The following is a 19,645-nucleotide window of genomic DNA, read 5'->3' on the forward strand; positions in this document are numbered from 1 at the left end:
AACCCTGGTTATGGATTACTTTTATGCCGTCTTCGTGCTTTTTGGAGCTTCAATGTTTTGGTCACCATTCACTTGCAATGTATGGACCTAGAGCTGAGATATTCTTCTAGAAATCTTTGTGTTAAGAAGAAAAAGAAAGTCCACACATTTGGGTTGGCATGAGGGCGACTAAATGATGAGAGATTTGTCATTTTTGCACAAACTATCCCTTTAAATGATAAAAATGCAAAATAAAAGCATTTTCACAAGTGGAAATTTGATCCTCACTGATAAATATACAGACCTATGTAAATTATTTTAGATTTCAAAAATGACCTCATATGTACCAGGTTTTTAAAGATCAAACAGTACATGCATTTTTCAATAAAAATAGACTTGTGCATATTGTGTCATATTCAAACTGTTTATTCTCAATTACTCTATATTCACTACTTGGTCCCATACAAACACTCTTTAAGAACACTCAAAATAACACTTCAAGGACCCACAAACAATCACACAAAAATATTTATATCAAATGTGAGCTGCTGTTACTATATAATAATGTACAGTAAGACACAGGCACATAGCACACATAAGATTGTGTTAGTACAATTCTTATATTCCCAGCATTAAATAGTGCTGTTACTTGCAGTAAGAATTAGTGTAAATTGATACAATTGTTCATAATAACTTTCTATATAATGATTTTTTACATCATGGTCATCAGTTTATATGCATTTTATGAAAGTCCCATGAATGTGATTGAGAACGTACATATAAAAACAATTGAACCTCATTTCCTCTTTCTCTTCTCCACAATCTTGACAAAGTTCTGAATATCTTCTGCCAGTAACTGTGGCTCTTCCATAGCAGCAAAATGCCCCCCGCGAGCCATGGAAGTGTAAGTCTTGAGTTGACGGTATTTCTGTGTAACCCACAGTTTAGGAGTGTGCATCACCTCATTGGGGAAAGAGGCCACACCTGTCGGAACGTAAACGGGGAGCCTATTGGGTAGAAGAGGCATGGCTCATTGAGGTGAAAATAAAATATTTTACTTCTTAGAAATTCAACAATGTCGTTTCTTCAAAAAAATTTACATGTTTAAGCTTAATTCTTTAAATTAGTTTTTCAGACAAATTTAAATTTTTGATTCAAAGTATATTCTGAGGCGATATTCTTCTCACCACAATTGTACAGAGTGGTTATCTGAGTTACAGTACTTTGTCAGTTTGAACAAATCTGGCCATTCTCTGTTGACCTCTCTCATTCACAGGGCATTTCCGTTTACAGAACTGCCCCTCACTGGATGTTTTTTGTTTTTGGCACCATTCGGAGTAAATTCTAGAGACTGTTGTGTGTTAAAATCCCAGGAGATAAGCAGTTACAGAACTACTCAAACCAGCCCGTCTGGCACCAACAAACATCCATGCGATTATCTAATCAGCCAATAGTGTGGCAGCGGTGTATAAAATCATGCAGATATGGGTCAGGAGCTTCAAATAATGTTCACATCAACCATCAGAATGGGGGAAAAAAATTTGATCTTAGTGATTTGACCATGGCATGGTTGTTGGTGCCAGATGGGCTGGTTTGAGTAGTTCTGTAACTGCTTATCTAGCTAGTCTCTAGAAATCCAGTGAGGGGCAGTTCTGTGGATGGAAATGCGTTGTTGATGAGAGAGGTCAACAGAAAATGGCCAGACTGGTTCGAGCTGACAAAGTCTACGGTAACTCGGATAACCACTCTGTACAATTGTGGTGAGAAGAATAGCATCTCAGAATGTACTGCACTGTTGGTGCTGTTTTGGTGGCACAAAGGGGGATCTACACAATATTAGGCATGAGGTTTTAATGTTATGGCTGATCGGTGTGTGTGTATATATAGGTGTGTGTATACAGTGAGGAAAATAAGTATTTGAACACCCTGCTATTTTGCAACTTCTCCCACTTAGAAATCATGGAGGGGTCTGAAATTGTCATCGTAGGTGCATGTCCACTGTGAGAGACATAATCTAAAAAAAATATCCAGAAATCACAATATATGATTTTTTAACTATTTATTTGTATGATACAGCTGCAAATAAGTATTTGAACACCTGTCTATCAGCTAGAATTCTGACCCTCAAAGACCTGTTAGTCTGCCTTTAAAATGTCCACCTCCACTCCATTTATTATCCTAAATTAGATGCACCTGTTTGAGGTCGTTAGCTGCATAAAGACACCTGTCCACCCCATACAATCAGTAAGAATCCAACTACTAACATGGCCAAGACCAAAGAGCTGTCCAAAGACACTAGAGACAAAATTGTACACCTACACAAGGCTGGAAAGGGCTATGGGGAAATTGCCAAGCAGCTTGGTGAAAAAAGGTCCACTGTTGGAGCAATCATTAGAAAATGGAAGAAGCTAAACATGACTGTCAATCTCCCTCGGACTGGGGCTCCATGCAAGATCTCACCTCGTGGGGTCTCAATGATCCTAAGAAAGGTGAGGAATCAGCCCAGAACTACACAGGAGGAGCTGGTCAATGACCTGAAAAGAGCTGGGACCACCGTTTCCAAGGTTACTGTTGGTAATACACTAAGACGTCATGGTTTGAAATCATGCATGGCACGGAAGGTTTCCCTGCTTAAACCAGCACATGTCAAGGCCCGTCTTAAGTTTGCCATTGACCATTTGGATGATCCAGAGGAGTCATGGGAGAAAGTCATGTGGTCTGATGAGACCAAAATAGAACTTTTTGGTCATAATTCCACTAACCGTGTTTGGAGGAAGAAGAATGATGTGTACCATCCCAAGAACACCATCCCTACTGTGAAGCATGGGGGTGGTAGCATCATGCTTTGGGGGTGTTTTTCTGCACATAGGACAGGGCGACTTCACTGTATTAAGGAGAGGATGACCGGGGCCATGTATTGCGAGATTTTGGGGAACAACCTCCTTCCCTCAGTTAGAGCATTGAAGATGGGTCGAGGCTGGGTCTTCCAACATGACAATGATCCAAAGCACACAGCCAGGATAACCAAGGAGTGGCTTCTGTAAGAAGCATATCAAGGTTCTGGCGTGGCCTAGCCAGTCTCCAGACCTAAACCCAATAGAGAATCTTTGGAGGGAGCTCAAACTCCGTGTTTCTCAGCGACAGCCCAGAAACCTGACTGATATAGAGAAGATCTGTGTGGAGGAGTGGGCCAAAATCCCTCCTGCAGTGTGTGCAAACCTGGTGAAAAACTACAGGAAACGTTTGACCTCTGTAATTGCAAACAAAGGCTACTGTTCCAAATATTAACATTGATTTTCTCAGGTGTTCAAATACTTATTTGCAGCTGTATCATACAAATAAATAGTTAAAAAATCATACATTGAAATTTCTGGATTTTTTTTTTTTAGATTATGTCTCTCACAGTGGACATGCACATACGATGACAATTTCAGACCCCTCCATGATTTCTAAGTGGGAGAACTTGTAAAATAGCAGGGTGTTCAAATACTTATTTTCCTCACTGTGTGTATATAATTACACAAAAAATATTATAATAAAATATTTTTTTAAATTATTATTATTTCTTAGTTTTAATGACTTAATTATCCTAAAATTTTGAAAATAGTAATAATAAAGAATGAGTGGGTCTGTCCAAACTATTGACGAGTAGTATTATATTATGCCTTTAATTTCATAACATTACAATGACTAGCATTAAATATCAGATACAGATTCACATCATTTTAATCAAAGCCTGTAGTTCCTCTTACTTAGCATGGGGCTGGTTGAGGCCTTTGCCAAAGTTCTCTTTGTAGAAACGCATGGAGGATATAATGGACCTAGAAGTCCAGTAGATCATCACATTTGTCAGTAGATCATCAAGAGAAAACTTCCTGTTGGGCAGTGGACAGAGATTAGTTAAACATAAAAAAAAACTTATTATAAAGATGAACTAAAATATACCTACCTCTCCAGTCCACCATCCTCCAGGTTCTTAAATTCAGGATCAGTCCACGTTGAAAACTTCTCCAAAATGTAAGCAGCCAAACCAACAGGAGAGTCATTCAATCCACGGCCTGTGCAACACAGTCAGGATTCAAACTCAATTTGGTAATTTAGAAAATCAAATATATAAATTGATAGGACAAAGTTGTCCATATAACAACAGATCCATATGTTTTTGAACATAAAAGTGTCTATTTAAAGGTGCATACCCCATCCAGCTATTAATAGATGCTATAATATGTTGTCTCACCTACAGTGTCTGGTTTAGTGGACTGTATGTGCATGTATCCTGACTCCTTTACTGCATCCACCACAACTTTCTCCATACAGGGAAAGAGGCGTTTCACATCATGATCTGTAAAGCTAAAGAGTTTTGGGAACCGTCGACCCAGAAGAATAGACAACACCATGAGAAGGCCTGGTTTTGCAGGGGGAGCAAAATTAACGTGAAGGCCTTTCACTGTGCTGGAAAGAAAATAGTGAGCAACAAAAGTTATTAAAAAGATGTTGCATTTCAGTATAGAGCTGTTCAAACGTGATGTCAATTTGCAGGCGAACCTGGAAGTCTGATTCGCCATGGGTTCCCTCTGGATTTTCCTATGGGTTTTATAATGGGGTTTTTGACCTTATGAGAAAAATAAGGTCTGTTGTAAACATTACTTGACGATACGTGGATGTTTTGTTCTACAACATAAATTACACACAGCCATACCTCAAATGTTAATTTAGAAGCCGCCGTGTGTTTTTAAAAAAGTATGTCATTCAATACGGCTTCAAAATTCACGTTTGAGGTACAGTATGACTGTCATTTATGTTGTAGAACAAAACGTCCACGAAATGTATACCACAGACCTTATTTTTCTCATAAGTTCAAAAACCCCAATATAAAAACCCATAGGAAAATCCATAGGGAACCCATGGAGATTTCTCTTCCAGGTTTTTGGACTATAGGTGAACAGCTCTATTCCCATATCAGTATTCCTATATTTCATACTAATTAGAAAATACTCAATAACACATAATATTCCAGGTTCAATACAAGGTAAGCTCAAACGACATGTTGATTACCACCAAAAATTATTTCGATTAGTCGCTCCTTAAAAAAAGCAGCAGCAAAAATCGAGGTTACAGTGAGGCACTTACAATGGAAGTGAATGGGGAACATTTTTGGAGGGTTTAAAGGCAGAAATGTGACACTTATAATGTTATGCCAGTCTTGTGGCTGTACTTTTGAAACAGTACTTTTCAAGGGGAAAGTCAAGATGTATTTTTGTGCTAATCACCATTATGCCACAAATGCTGTCGATTGAGCTTAACTTGTAATGAACCCTGAAAATTCTTTTTAACACATACTTGGCCTCCAGTTGTGCCATATTAGTGGTAATAAGCCACCCCCAGTCTCCTCCCTGAACATAGAACTGGCTGAAACCAAGTCGTTTCATCAGTTTATTGAAGATGTGTGCAGCACATAAAGAGTCAAAACCTGTCCAAAAAAATATGATGACCATTAAAAACAACATAATAAATACTTCATAAATTAAAAATAATGACACATTTTAAAAGACCTTAAGTATTCATGTACAACATATATTTGGAAAATATAAAAAGAAAGTGCATTGTGGAAAAACAACAACAAGATAAATGGTAGGCTGTTTGCTACTTAACCTTTCTTATGGGGAGGCTCTGAGAAGCCATAGCCAGGGATAGATGGACAAATAACTTCGAAGGTTATGTCATCAGGGCTAGCTGGTTCCGTAAGCAGGGGAATTATACCATAAAACTCATAGAAGGAGCCTGGCCATCCATGTACCATCATCAGAGGCACAGCACGGGTTCCCTCAGGCAGGTTCTTCGGTTTCACGTGGACATAGTGAATATCGATACCTTTTAAATAATAGATGATCATACAAAAACTAGTTCTTAAATTAGTATATAACAAAGCAAAAATACAATTTGTTATTTTTGAACTATGGATATAAAGATTAAAGGTCGACTGATAATGGATTTTGCCAATACCAATAACTAAGGTGTGGGAAAGGCTGATGACATTAATCGGCTGATTGTTTTAAAATTTAAAATAGTTTTATGGAAAGTTAAAAAATGTCTATTACTAAGACAGGCACAGACATAAAGAAAACAAGAGTCCTTTGGTTATTATTAGTGCTGTCAATTGATTAAAAAATTTTATTGAATTAATTACATGCTGTCCCAATTAATCGCACATACAAATATTTGCTGAGAAAGCCCCTCATATAACAATAATTCAATATATATAGATTATACATATATATATCAATATATATTTATACAAAGTTATCTTTAAATATTAAAAAATTATATATAATAAATAATATTCAGATAATTAAAATGCATTACATTCTTTTAGCAGAAGAGTTAATCATAGATAAGACAACACAAAAAACGGCTTTAGAATACAATGTATTGTTTACTACCATATTATTGATCAGAAGTCAAACAGTGGCATACAGTTCACAGCAATCCATTACACAAGTGAATTTGTCAATCAGCTCGAGATTTATTATGAGGGCTTGTCAGACATGCTTGTGAAGCATCTCGGGTGCGTTGCATCATAAACATAAAATGTTTACAAGTTAAATATAGTTTAATACTCAATCTTTCAACACATCTTGAGATCCCATAGTTCACATTTGCGATCCTTCAAGTGTTTTGAACGCAAGAACATAACGCATGTCTGTGATGTGGGTTGTTTTCTTCACTGTATAAACTGTGCGATGCTCATACAGCTGAAATTTCACTTACTGCCCTCTGGAGTAAACAGGTGGTATTACAAGCTTGCATTTCTTCCTAATTATGGTGCGATTAATTGCGTAAATGTTTTTTGGGCAAATTAATTGCACTGAATTAACTCATTAAATTGACAGCCCTAGTTATTATGGAACCAAAATCCCAATACTAACCAGAAAAAAATACAAATTTGATGAATAACAACTGAAATATCTCGTGGACTCTTATTTTGAAATGACAGAGACTTTGCTTATTAACAATGCTCTAAAAAAATATTTACCAAAATTGAGCTTTTTATAGCCCATATATATTCAACAGATGAAGGTTTTTGTAATATTTATTTAATCAGATTAACTATATATCTTGTGAATCTAAACTAAAGACACAATGTATGTGCTGATGGGGCATGTTTTCATATACTCACATTTTTTCTTCGCATGACCTCGCTTCAATTTAGAACACTTGATTATCTAATCAAAATACCAAAAAATGCATTGAAGTGAGGATAAATATATTGGTGAATATTGTAAATTATGAAAGATATAGATTCAGCAAATCCCCACGAGGTGTCAGTTTTCATTTCACCTCTAGAGGCCGCTGTAATACTGTAAAACCAAGATGTTCTAACTGTAGAATCCTCCAGCACTGGCCACAGATGAACACAGAGGAATATTAATAATAATAAAACTATCTGCAACTATTGGCATAGATTTTTTTTCTGATAACAACACTTCCAAAAAGTAACTATCGGCACTGATTAATCAGTAAACTCGATATATCTGTCTACCTCTAATGAAGATTTTAATTCTAATTTTCTTCTTCTTGGTGGCTATGGTGTAAAATGTATGAAATATATGAAATACAGAAAAAAATATCAATGTTATAATAGTATTGTGTACTGAAGGTTACCTTCAATTTTGGTTTTGAAATGAGGATATCTGTTTAGTATGTCCACTTGTTTTCTCCAATTAAATTCATTCCTCCAGTAAGACACAACCTTCTCTAGGTATTTGGAGTTGAAGCCATAGTGAAACTGACTGTCTTCAAGAGAAGGAAAGGAGCGGGTCTGATCTAGCCTTCGATGAAGATCCTAAATAATACAAAACATCTAGGCTGATTATGTAAAACAGGCTATGAATTGTGTTTCCACCAATATATATCTCCAATGAATAAATCATTTGGAATATTCCAATTTTGAATTTTCATCTTAAATGAAGGGTTCACCTAAAGATGAAAAATCTGTCATTATATACTCACCCTCATGTTATGCAAAACCTACAGTATATGACTTTCTTTCATGGAACGTGGACTGAGATGTCCGGTAGAAGGTTACACCATTCACATTCATTATATCTTTTTTCCAGTACAAAGTGAATGGTGACTGAATGCCCCAATATACTTTAAATGAAATTGAAGAACAAAAAAAATCAAAATCTGGCCAAAAAAATAAGGTGAACTTTTAAAAAAACTTCTTACCAGCTGCTAGACACCTTCTTACTACAATTGGTTCACGTCATCAGTTGGTGTGATCTGTCCTGGAGTATTAGTGTCATCATAATTACAATAACAGAGTATAATCTGTGCATATTATAGTATAGCATGTTAGCTCTATGAATTCAGAATGTAAACAAGACAAATTAAACTTTATCTGCTGCATATATATATATATTACTTTAAATCATCATCGAGTGGTTAAAACAGCTTCTTTTACTGGCCTCATCTGAATTCTACTCACAGAATGATGCATTATGTCATTGATAACACATTTTAATGTCACAATAGCGTCTTGAGCACCCTCATATTTAAATGCTCCTCTAAAGCCTCCCACAGAGGTAAGGCGGGCAGGTGTCTTAATGTTCGCAAACAGCATACCATTGCTTGGCTGCTTCAAACTGATTTTTACCCCTGAACTTCTGGAGATGTATATCGGAACCTTGAGGCTAACGTTCTCCACAACATCGCGTTTTGTGTTCCATGGAACAAAACAACATGAGGGTGAGTAAATGATGACACCATTTTTTTTTTTTTTTTTACCTCAATATCCTCTGGAGTTGCCTCAATTGTAAAAGGGCGTACACTGTCATCCTCTGGTTCTTGGGGATGAGCCCCCACACCCCACCACCCATCCTGTGCTTTCAGGACACCCTTTTTCTTCTTCAGGATCACAAGGGCAACCACCGCCCCGAGCCCCAACGCCACTGCCAGCTCCGTGTACATGGTTAAGGTCACTGGAATAAAGCAAAGAACATTTTTTAAATAGAAAAAGAACAATCTCAGTGGAGAAACCTGAAGTTATGTGTATTACACAAGGGCACAATGGTAATGGTCGTAGCTCACCCCTTGCAGGATCTGAACCACTAACATATCAATCAGCAGTCCAGATATTTAGCCATTAGGCTACTGAATTTGAATGCGCAGTTGGAAAATGGAGCAAAGTTCTATTGTTGCACAACATTCCCAGCATTGGGATTACTGTGGCTAAAGCTCTTTAGTTTAACCATTTGGGTTAAAATGCATGACAAAGCTTTTCTCTGTCTAACCCCTGATACACAGTAAATACCCTCTAAACTGACTGTGTGCTATTATATCTGAATGAATTAAGTGTTTTACACCGAAACATCATGCACCATAACCTCATCTGACATTACTTTTCACAGATTTAGCTTGTTTGCACAGTCAAATGAATCAAGACCTTCTTGGCATCTGGATAATTAACAGCTTCATTAAAACTAATACATAATTCTTGTGGAATTCTTGTATTCAGTCCAATGAAAATAAACCAAAACATGCACATAAGTATTTTTGCAAATTGTTTCATGTTGCATAAACTTAATTTTACTCAAATTACCATAGTGAAACTGCTGTACGACCAGAGTTAATTTGCATAATCAGTGTGAGTAATACAACATCCAAAGAGCGAACTGAGATAACTCAACATACATCGGAAAATAACAACGCACTAAACGATTTTATGCTGTTGTTGTAGATGAACCAATGATTAACAAACAAACATGCAAAATACGAGAACAACAACACTTACCTCAATAAGTAGCAAAGGAATAATGTGACCGTTTAGAACTTGATACGCAGAAACATAATCCCAGTGCAACATGGGAAATGTAGTCACAAAAGAACTGCGCGCACTCTCTTATAAAACATCATTATGGACATATGGACATATCTGAGGGTTGTCCCCCCCTAAAATATCATTAAAATATGTGTATTGTAAATAATATAATGATATATTCTTAAAATAATTGTTTAAGAAATAAAATAATACAAACGCAAACGGGGCAACAACAACAAAAAAAAACCTTCAAAAATTGCTCTTGAGAATTGTTATGTTTATTGTCCCCCCCAACATTTTGATGAAATTTTCGCCCCTGATTATGGAGGATTTTTATTTTATTTTTTTTCTGAAAAAAAACAAAACAAAAAAACAACAACAACAACAACAACAACAACAACAACAAAAACCCCATTAACTACAATTATTGTTACTACTGTAAATTCTTAATACATTTATATGGGACCTCTATCAAACAGTGTAAAATGCACACAGAAAATGTACATTCTTCTTTCAGATGACTTTGACAGTGGTAGCTAATACGAAGTTACTGAAGCAAAAATAACTGTCTATGTCTAACTCTGGTAATGTAAGGTAAATGTATGTGAGTTGGGCAGCTATGCCAGCTAAACTAGGCCAAATAAATATTTTTCTGCACTTTTCAATGTATAGGCCTACACCTAATCTTTTAAACTGAGCTATTAAAGGAATATTCCAGGTTCAATACATGTTAAGCTCAGTGGACAGCATTTGTGGCATAATGTTGATTACCACAAAAAATAAGTTCGACTCATCTGTCATTTTCTTAAAAAAAAAAAAATCTAAGTAACTGTGAGGCACTTACAATGGAAGTAAATGGGGCCAATTTTTGGAGAGTTTAAAGGCAAAAATGTGAAGCTTATAATTTGATAAAAGCACTAACATTAACTCTTCTGTTAAAAGTTTTATTATTTTAGCTGTAAATTTGTTTAAACAATATTTGTTACAGTAATTTTAGTGTCGTATACATACCATCATGGTAACGAAATTGTAAAATTGGCTATAACTTTACACAGCAAAGGTTAGAAAGCATTTGTATCACACTAAAATCATGTTAACACGCATATTGTTTACGTCTTGTGGGTATATTTTTGAAACACTGAGTGTTTTAACATTGACGGATTGCCCCATTCATTCCCATTGTAAGTGACTCTTTGGAATCCAGATTTTTGCTCTTTTTAAAGAATATTATTTGCAAGTCAGAGTATTTTATTTTTTTGTGGTAATCAATATTATGCCACAATGCTGTCGACTTTTATTGAACCTGCAATATTTCTTTAATCCTTAATTTATTTTGTCCAAAACTCAATTTAGATGACATTTTGCCCTTGCAAAGTGGATGGGAGGGATGCGGTGGGATTTTTCTGTGAGATGTATAGGCTATAGGACATAACAGATCACAATATAACACACATTTTCAAGACTGGCTTAGATACCATTATATTTTGTGCACTAGATCTTTTATATTTTCTGGGAAGGCTAATAGTTACTTACCTAACGCTGAAGATCAGGGCTTTTTTTTATAGATCTTGAGGGGATGTTGCATGGCACCCCTCATGATATAATATTGGGAGGAGACTTTAATCTTTTGATGGACTCATAGTGAAGCAAAAGTGTGTATGCCCACTAGAGCAACATTGACACCTCACAGGATGTGTAAAAATCTTGGTCCTGCAGATATCTGGAAACTTTTAAATCCATCTGGTAGGGAATATAAACATTTTTTTATCAGTTCATAAGATTTATTCTAGAATAGATTGTTTGTTTGTTTGTTTTTTAATATCTAAATCCTCATTTCATCTGTTGAAAACATCTTAGTCTCAGATCACGCCATAGTGAGTTCAGAGGTGTTGCCACATACAGAGAAAAAGAGATCATATAGTTGGCGTTTTAATGTATCCCTTTTGCAAAATTCTGATTTCCAACAAATGTTAAAGACTGAAATAAATGTTTATATGGAGACCAACTGGTCCTCTGTGGGCGTGGCTTGGGAGGCATTTAAGGCTGTTCTTAGGGGTCAGATTATACAGTATGCCTCATTCACCAAAAAATCTAAAGCACATGAACTTGTGGTGTTGGAAGGGAATATTAAAAGTTCAGAGGCAGAGCTGAAGCGCCGAATGTCATCTAACGGCCTATAAGAATCAACCCTATTGAAATACATATATAACACTATTTTTGTCACGGAAAGTGGAGTTTTGGTTGTTCAGGGCAAGACAGTCATAATTTGAGTTGGGGGATACAGTAGGGAAGCTTTTGGCTAAATATATAAAGCAGAGAGTCTTTTTCTACCATTCCCTCAGTGAAATCTGCTGGTGGTGAAATATTTACCTCAGCCATTGATATTAATAATGCTTTCAAAGAGTTATATCTTGATCTCTCAGTCTGATTCTTAAAAGGACAAAGATCCAAGCAAGTGTAAAAATTAGTCCAATTTCCCTGATCCAGATATGTAAACATTTTGTCCAAAACTTTGGCTAACCGTTTAAGTAAAGTCATGACATCTCTTATACATATAGATCAGGTGGGGTTTATAAGGCCGTAGCTCTTCTGAGAACATTAGGTTTTTAATCAATATCATGTGGTCGGTAGCGAATGATCAGACACTGGTTGCTGCATCTCACTTGACGTTGAAAAGGTGTTTGATATGGTAGAATGGGATTATCTTTTTAAGATTCTGGAAACGTATAGTTCGGGAGTACATTTATTGGTTGGATTAAGTTACTTTATAGACACCCTATAGCAGCAGTACAAACAAATGGATTAATTTCAGATTATTTTACTCTGAATAGGGGCACTCAGCAGGGTTGCCCTCTTTCCCCATTATTGTTCTGTCTTGCCCTGGAACCATTAGCAGCCGAGATAAGGAGGATGATTTTCCAGGGGTGATGGCGGAAGGCGTGGCACAAAAGCTTCTGCTTTACACAGATTATATTTTATTATTGTTTTTCCAAGTTCTCAGGGTATATAGTCAATTGGTCTAAATCCAAAGCTTTGGCTCTGACAGTGATGTGTTCAGTTGTTACCAGCCTTCCAATGCCCCAAACAGGGCATTACGTATTTGGGCATTTTATTCCCAGCAAATTTGTCTGATTTAGTTAGTGTTAATTTTGACCTTTTTATAAAAAAGGTTTGAGCAATGTGGGCAGGTGGGCTTCATTACATTCATCTATGATTGAGAAGGTAATCTTTTTATATATATATATATATATATAAGAAAGATCAAATTTAGGGGAAGAACAAAAATTTATTTAGGTTCTTTGTACATACATTGTAGATAAACTTCAGGACTGGGATTTAATTTCCATCAGCTTTAAAAGAAATAAAGAAGGCCTTGGTACAAAACATATTCCCTTGATGTTGATGCAGATAAAAACCACTTTTAGACCAAATTAAATAACACAAACTATGACTTGGTCAAATATAAACAAATATCATCCTCTTGTGGGAAGTTCCTGCAACTTGCTCCATCCAAAATCCAAGCGAGCATGATTTGGACATTCTCAATATAGTCAAACATCAACCAAACGTCTCCATCCACCTGCAGATCGGTGACTCTTTAAAATTTGAGAGTCAGACTGTCACAAACAACGGTCCAAGACTGAAAGGTCCTAGGATTCATTTAGTCCGTTTCCATGGCTCCACTGTGTGTCTCTTTTGAGACCATTAATCTCATCAACTTGCCGTGCAGTTTCTCAATCTTCTTCACATCTTGGGCCTGATCAGTCTTGTACTGTAAACACTGAGATAAAACTTAAAAATCAAAATCACGTGATATACAAGAGGCACTTTTGTACAAACAGTACACTTTCAAGGGCTCAACTTACCACAGCATCATCGGTGACTTTCATACAGATGTTTCCATCGCAGTGTCGATATTTCAGAACTACCCTGACCTGAAACGACAACAAACATCTAAACAAAGCTTTAAACATAAGATCTCTGCAGCAGAATTATTAGCAGACTTAACGGTTTTAGATAATTCTATCAAGAGCAACAATACATCTCAGGTTTGAATACTGCTGTCTTCTCGGTCTCAGGAAATACAATTAAACACATACTGACATATAAACCCACGTTGATGCATATATACGGCACAACTTAATATACAAACGGACATGTCGCATTTGCTCTGAAATACTCTTTCTAGACAACTATAATATCAGAAAGCTGCCATTTCACTGTAATGACAAAACTATGTGATCTTGAACTGTGCTAGTAACCTACATTACCTTCATCGGATCCGTCAAATAGAGTTTTTCAGCCGCTCGGGCAAACTCTTCCCATGTCTGATAATAAGGCATAATTTAGATACTAAACAAAAGTACGATATTTTATTAAATATAGGTAAATGTTGCGGCGTCTTAAGATACAGCTGTTTGAAGCAAAACCCAGGTGGCCTAAAATATGGCCACCGTTAATAAGAGAAAAACACACTCTGATTGGTCTTCAGCTGAGCTAACCAATAGAAAACGTGCATACTGTTGCGTGGCCGCTACGTTACATTCTTGTTCAGATATATCTGCCGTGATTGGTTCATATAAATGTGGGCGGAGACTTGTGGTCCTGACGTAGTCAGGCACGATCGGAAAATGTAAATTCTATTTAACAATTTTAACCAAATATTCACAGTGTATTGATAACAAAGAATATGGAATACTCTTTGTTTATAATTCAGTGAATTTTAAAGATTCTCATTGGAATTATTTAGGTGTGGACTATTTTCTGCTGCTGATCGGTTTTGTGTTCATTTCGTACTTATTAATTTTTGCAGCGCTTATGAAGACGGACCAATCATAATAGTTTATGATTACTGTGATTATTGTGTTTTCAAAACAAATTTAAAGAGCCCGTAAGGCCACATTTTCGTTTTATGTGGAATTAACAAAGTTAAACAACTATTTAATGGTACAACGAATTTTAAAGTTTTACTGTACAACGATTTATTAATTGAACGCGGCCAAAGTCATCCTGACGGGCAACGCTCAGGGAAGCTATTTCCAGTCATGAATGTGCAGTTCCTATCTACTTGAATGGGGAAAGACCGAAATCTCCGAAATGATGTCAAGATTACGATCAAAGATCATATTTCAGCAGTAAAATACGACGACATTGGTATTATAAACGCTGTTTATTTACATTAGATTACGAAAGACGAATTTTTCAGGTTTGTATAGCTAATGCGCATGCACGCTCTCGAGTTGATTGACAAGCCATGTCTGCATCTAAAATATGATTGGCTATTTTACCTGTAAGGCGGGACTTCCTTTCTAAATCAGTTGATTTTTGGGCGTTCCAACTTCTCCCATTCATTTTAATAGAAGTGACCTGTCTCTGCTAAGTATTCTCTAATGCTGCTCAATGGATAATTCGGCTTTCTGAGGCCCTACGCGCCCCCTGGTGGTAAACAACTTTTGCCTCATAGGCAACGTTATTAGCCGATAACATTTGCCATCCAGCGCTACCAAGTAGGTAAAGACAGTAGAGAAATTAATTTGCAAATGTGTGCGAAAGCAAATGTAATACATATTTTGGTACTTGACACGACTTTTTAGCTGACTGTCAGTTAACATTTTAGGTTTAACGAGACCTGACTCAAACTTTCCCACTGTTTAGTCCATGCAATGCTAAATGTAATGTAGCTATATTATATTACTTTCATCTAGTTGTGGGTAGGGCAAAGCAATACAAGTATAGACCTTTTTCCACACTCTGGGTTTTGGAACTCGGAAGTAAACCTTTGCAGGGTAAACTTCGACAGCGGTGAATGGGAGAACACAGCAAATATGGTTTTCATTTACAAAATTTGCACCTAGAGCAAAAGAAAAAGACACTATTACATTTGAATGACTTTCCAGAAGAAGAAGAAGAAGAAGAAAAAATAGAGAGTTGTGGACTAGACAGTATAATGGGAGAAAATGCCAAATTTACTGTCTCTCAGTATTCGAAACCCCCTCGCAGCTGTGGTATTTCAGTATTTAAAACTAATTGCAGGGTAATATAACGCAAAGAATACTGTTATAAACTTACATTAAATATATATTTTTAAATTATCATATAAAAATGATTGCTGGAAATAAGGCGGAAACGGGTCATCACATTCTGAAGTCTATTTTGTTACTTCTGCATCAGATTACCAGTAGATGGCAGTGTAGATTTTCACTCTTTTGACTTTATAACCCAAATAATGGGGTCAGACCCACCAGGGGACCCCATCAAACTTCCAAGAGTGTGCCTCAAGACGACTTGCATTGATTTAAAATAAGTTATTCTAAAATATGATAACTGCTGAAATTAGTCATGATGCAGCAGCAGGTCTACAACATCATGATCCATCCATCCATCCATCCATCTATCCATCTATCTATCTATCTATCTATCTATCTATCTATCTATCTATCTATCTATCTATCTATCTATCTATCTATCTATCTATCTATCTATCTATCTATCTATCGTTCTATCGTTCTATCGTTCTATCGTTCTATATCTATCGTTCTACACTGCCATCTACTGGTATCAAACTTCCGTGGGGGCGCGGCCATCGAATCTGTGCGTCCCTTGCGTGATGACGTTCCTCAGTTTAGCCTTGCGTCGCTGCAGTGGCTGTTGCAGGGGATCCCAGCGGCACGTTGCCGCTGTTAAAAGATCAGACGCCTGGAAGAGCAAACAGAGAAATTCAATTCTCTTACCACTTAAATTTTTTTTGCGGCAGTATCCACTAACGGCGATGCAATGCGATAGATTATGTAGATCGAGTTATTTTTTTTATTTACTTTTGTTTTATTTTTTTTTACTTTTATTTTTTTTTTAAACTCTCTGGTTCTGCGGCGTTTCATTCATATCTGAAGTGACTTCCATCAAGTGCGAACTTCACAAACTCTCTGAAATTATATAACAGTGAATATATAGAGCGGAAACCACCATGAGGTAAGGAAAACGATTTTATTATCACTGCACTGACATTCAAGATTGTGATATGTGTATATATAGTTGCTCTTTTTGTTTGGGGAAAATGTATTTTCAAGCACGTGCCATTTGCACACTGCTTATAAATAATTCAGTTGCCCAACAGTTTATATTGAATGGGTGCAATTCATGAAATAAAATGTTTTAGGCAAATAAATCTCTTAATTAACTGATACAAATGTATAGATTATTTAGTCAATTAATTTTCATTCGCCTGCATACCTACAGGGTACTTGGGTATGTGTGGGAATTAAGCTAATATGTGTTTGTTACCATATGAAGTATCATGTTAGTAGGCAGTTGTTGCAATGCAGAATGACAGTGAGCTCGGGAGATCTTGTTTATATAAGATGCATCAGATAAGCGTAATTATGCTTTTGTGACAACTCTGAATTTACAGTATTCTGCTTTTATCTGTAAAAATTAGCATATTGTCTCATTTTAAAAGACATTGGCAGTTTAGATTTTTTTCTAGTCTGTTAGATTAATTTTTATACATCTTTAAAATGGGCTATATCGTATTATTAAGAATAATATAGTCAAATATGCTATTTGGACATAGAGGATTTAGCAACTGCATTACATTTTGATTAAGATGTGTTTCCCATGTTTGCTGAGCTGGTGAGAACATGTGTTACAATGTTCAGCCCTTGCTTTGATTATCAGAACAACTAAGTGTTTCCTCCTACTCTTCCATTTAAGACACATGAAGAAAGGGCCAGCTGCTGGCAGCCTTCGGCACGAACAAGCTGCCTTTAAAACAGAGTTTTGATGAACCTTCCCCTCAGGAACAACTGCAGCTTGCATTCTGCATTAGATTAATCTCTCCTGTTTTACTTGGCCTGTCGTGGTATTACACAGTATAGCACCTCTGATGTATGTGGGTTGTCAAAAACAGGATTGTCTCCCACTTGGGAGGGCGATTGAGTGGAGGCGAGTGTTTCATGTTTGTTTGCCATAACAGGTGTGGTTTTTGTGATTTTTAGAGCCAGACTGTTCCCTCTTACTCTTCACGACCATGTGTTGGGAAGTGTCAAGCTTTTAACTGTGACACAACCACAGCGTTACAATGCATATGAAATGAGCAGGAACATGTTTGAACTTTTAATGGATAAAATGCACTACCGGCCAAAGGGTTGGATGCACTTGACTGAATTAGTGTTTTTTTTTTTTTTTTTTTTTTTTTATGTTAATATTATCTTAAATATTATTTGATCTAAAGCCTCATTCAATCTGTGAAAGTAGTTATCTAGATAGCTATTAGTTGGGTCTATATTAAATTCTTTACAAAACTGTAACTTTCAGTTTTCATTGAAAAACATAGGATAAATAAAATTGATGACATGGACTAGATACTGGAAAAAAGAAGCCAGCAAGTGCCCAGCCATGGGAACTCCTTCAAAACTGTTTAAAAAGCATAAGGCACCTCATGAAGTAGTTTGAGAGGATGTCATGTGTTTGTGTGGTTACTTTGAAGAATCTCAAATATAAAATAGTTTTGATTTTTATGCTACAACATTTGTATGATCACTAATAATTCTCATACATCAATTTGTGCTTCTTCATAGTTTAATTACCCTGATGTTATTCTAGATGGTGGTACTTTGAGGAATTAATTTTATTCAGACTCAAAAGGCTTGTTCCAGGGTTTCTGGAAGGCTATGTCAAACACTGTGTGTTTCATAGATCATGAAAGTGGTTTTAAGTTAGCAATAGATAGCCGAGCTGAATGGTGACTCACTGGACTTGAAATATGTGGGTCATGTGTCATATATTTTTTTTTTTTACAACATTTTGCTATTTCTTTTATTTCATTGGTGCATGTTAACTGAGGTCATTTGAAATCAACTTTTGTTTTAACATGTTTTTTTAGCTTTTCAAAATGTTTAAAATAATTCATCAAGTTTTTTTGAGATTCAAAATACTTTGTAGTTTCCCTACTTAATGTGTAGAGACCACTAAAAGCAAGCCATTTGTAGGTTGATTCCTCCGAAAAGTTTAAACTGTGGCACTATCAAAACATTGCTCTACTTGTTTAAGCATCCCAACCAGCCCGGGGGTCCTGAGGACCTCAGCAAGTAAAGACACTGACTACCAAACCTGGCATCGCAAGTTCGAATCCAGGGCATGCTGAGTGACTCCAGTCAGACTTCCTTGGTAACCAATTGGCCTGGTTGGTAGAGTCATGTTGGGTTAACCTCCTCGTGGTTGCTATAATGTGGTTCTCTCTCTCGGTGGGGCACATGGTGCGTGGATGCCATGGAGAATAGCGTGGGCCTCCACATGCGCTACGTCTCTGCGGTAACGAGCTCAACAAGCCACGTGATAAGATGTGTGGATTGACGTCTCAGACATGGAGGCAGATTGCTGAGATTCTTCCTCCGCCACCCAGATTGAGGCAAGTCACTACACCACCACGAGAATTTAGAGCTCATAGGGAATTCCAAATTGGGAAGAAAATAATAATAAAAAAAAGCATTCCAACTAGGCTGACATGGCAACTTTGGCTCAGCTAATGTTGTGAGTTTGGAGCGGGACTGTCTGTTTTATTACCATTGGCAGATGGGGGAGTGTTTGGAACTGCCATTTTTTTTGCAGTTCCATTTGCAATTACACACTTCACCTTTTAAGCATATTAAAATAAGTTTCTTCACTGTGGCTGCTCTTATTTTTTAATCTCACTGGAAGCTTTCAGGTCATTTGAATTCATTAGTATGTCCTTACTATATCTATCTGCCATTAAAAGGTCCTGAGCCACTTCAGAATATTCATGGTTAGGCTAATCAGCACAGCATAATATGAGCACAATCGTGTTGGTGTGGCTATTTAAACTACTTT

The 19,645-nt window shown here is 36.5% G+C and overlaps 3 protein-coding genes across 4 annotated transcripts in view; 1 reads left to right on the forward strand and 2 right to left on the reverse strand.

Moving 5' to 3' along the window:
* Positions 1-394: 394 nt before the first annotated feature.
* On the reverse strand, positions 395-9,836 carry ephx1 (epoxide hydrolase 1, microsomal (xenobiotic)). Of its 2 annotated transcripts, none has more exons than XM_052095382.1 (9): positions 9,773-9,836; positions 8,767-8,960; positions 7,642-7,822; positions 5,632-5,850; positions 5,320-5,449; positions 4,217-4,431; positions 3,929-4,037; positions 3,732-3,854; positions 395-986 (listed from the first exon to the last, which is right to left on the reverse strand). In XM_052095382.1, the coding sequence occupies exons 2-9, from the start codon at positions 8,947-8,949 to the stop codon at positions 776-778; spliced, it is 1,371 nt and encodes a 456-aa protein (XP_051951342.1). In that variant the 5' UTR covers positions 8,950-8,960; positions 9,773-9,836; the 3' UTR covers positions 395-775. The 2 variants fall into 2 exon arrangements, with proteins under 2 accessions (XP_051951342.1, XP_051951343.1); XM_052095383.1 differs by lacking the exon at positions 9,773-9,836 and adding an exon at positions 9,070-9,127.
* Positions 9,837-13,072: 3,236 nt separating this feature from the next.
* srp9 (signal recognition particle 9) lies at positions 13,073-14,242 on the reverse strand. Its single transcript, XM_052095387.1, has 3 exons — positions 14,071-14,242; positions 13,666-13,734; positions 13,073-13,580 (listed from the first exon to the last, which is right to left on the reverse strand). The coding sequence occupies exons 1-3, from the start codon at positions 14,140-14,142 to the stop codon at positions 13,461-13,463; spliced, it is 261 nt and encodes an 86-aa protein (XP_051951347.1). The 5' UTR covers positions 14,143-14,242; the 3' UTR covers positions 13,073-13,460.
* Positions 14,243-16,451: 2,209 nt separating this feature from the next.
* The window catches only part of enah (ENAH actin regulator), a 138,378-nt gene continuing 135,184 nt past the window's right edge, over positions 16,452-19,645 (forward strand). The window contains exon 1 of the mRNA XM_052095378.1: positions 16,452-16,768. Coding sequence (XP_051951338.1) covers positions 16,764-16,768 — 5 coding nt within the window. The 5' untranslated portion in view covers positions 16,452-16,763. The remainder of the gene's footprint in view (positions 16,769-19,645) is intronic.

This window comes from Xyrauchen texanus, chromosome 28 (genome assembly GCF_025860055.1).
Source record: "Xyrauchen texanus isolate HMW12.3.18 chromosome 28, RBS_HiC_50CHRs, whole genome shotgun sequence".
Taxonomy (NCBI): Eukaryota; Metazoa; Chordata; class Actinopteri; order Cypriniformes; family Catostomidae; genus Xyrauchen; species Xyrauchen texanus.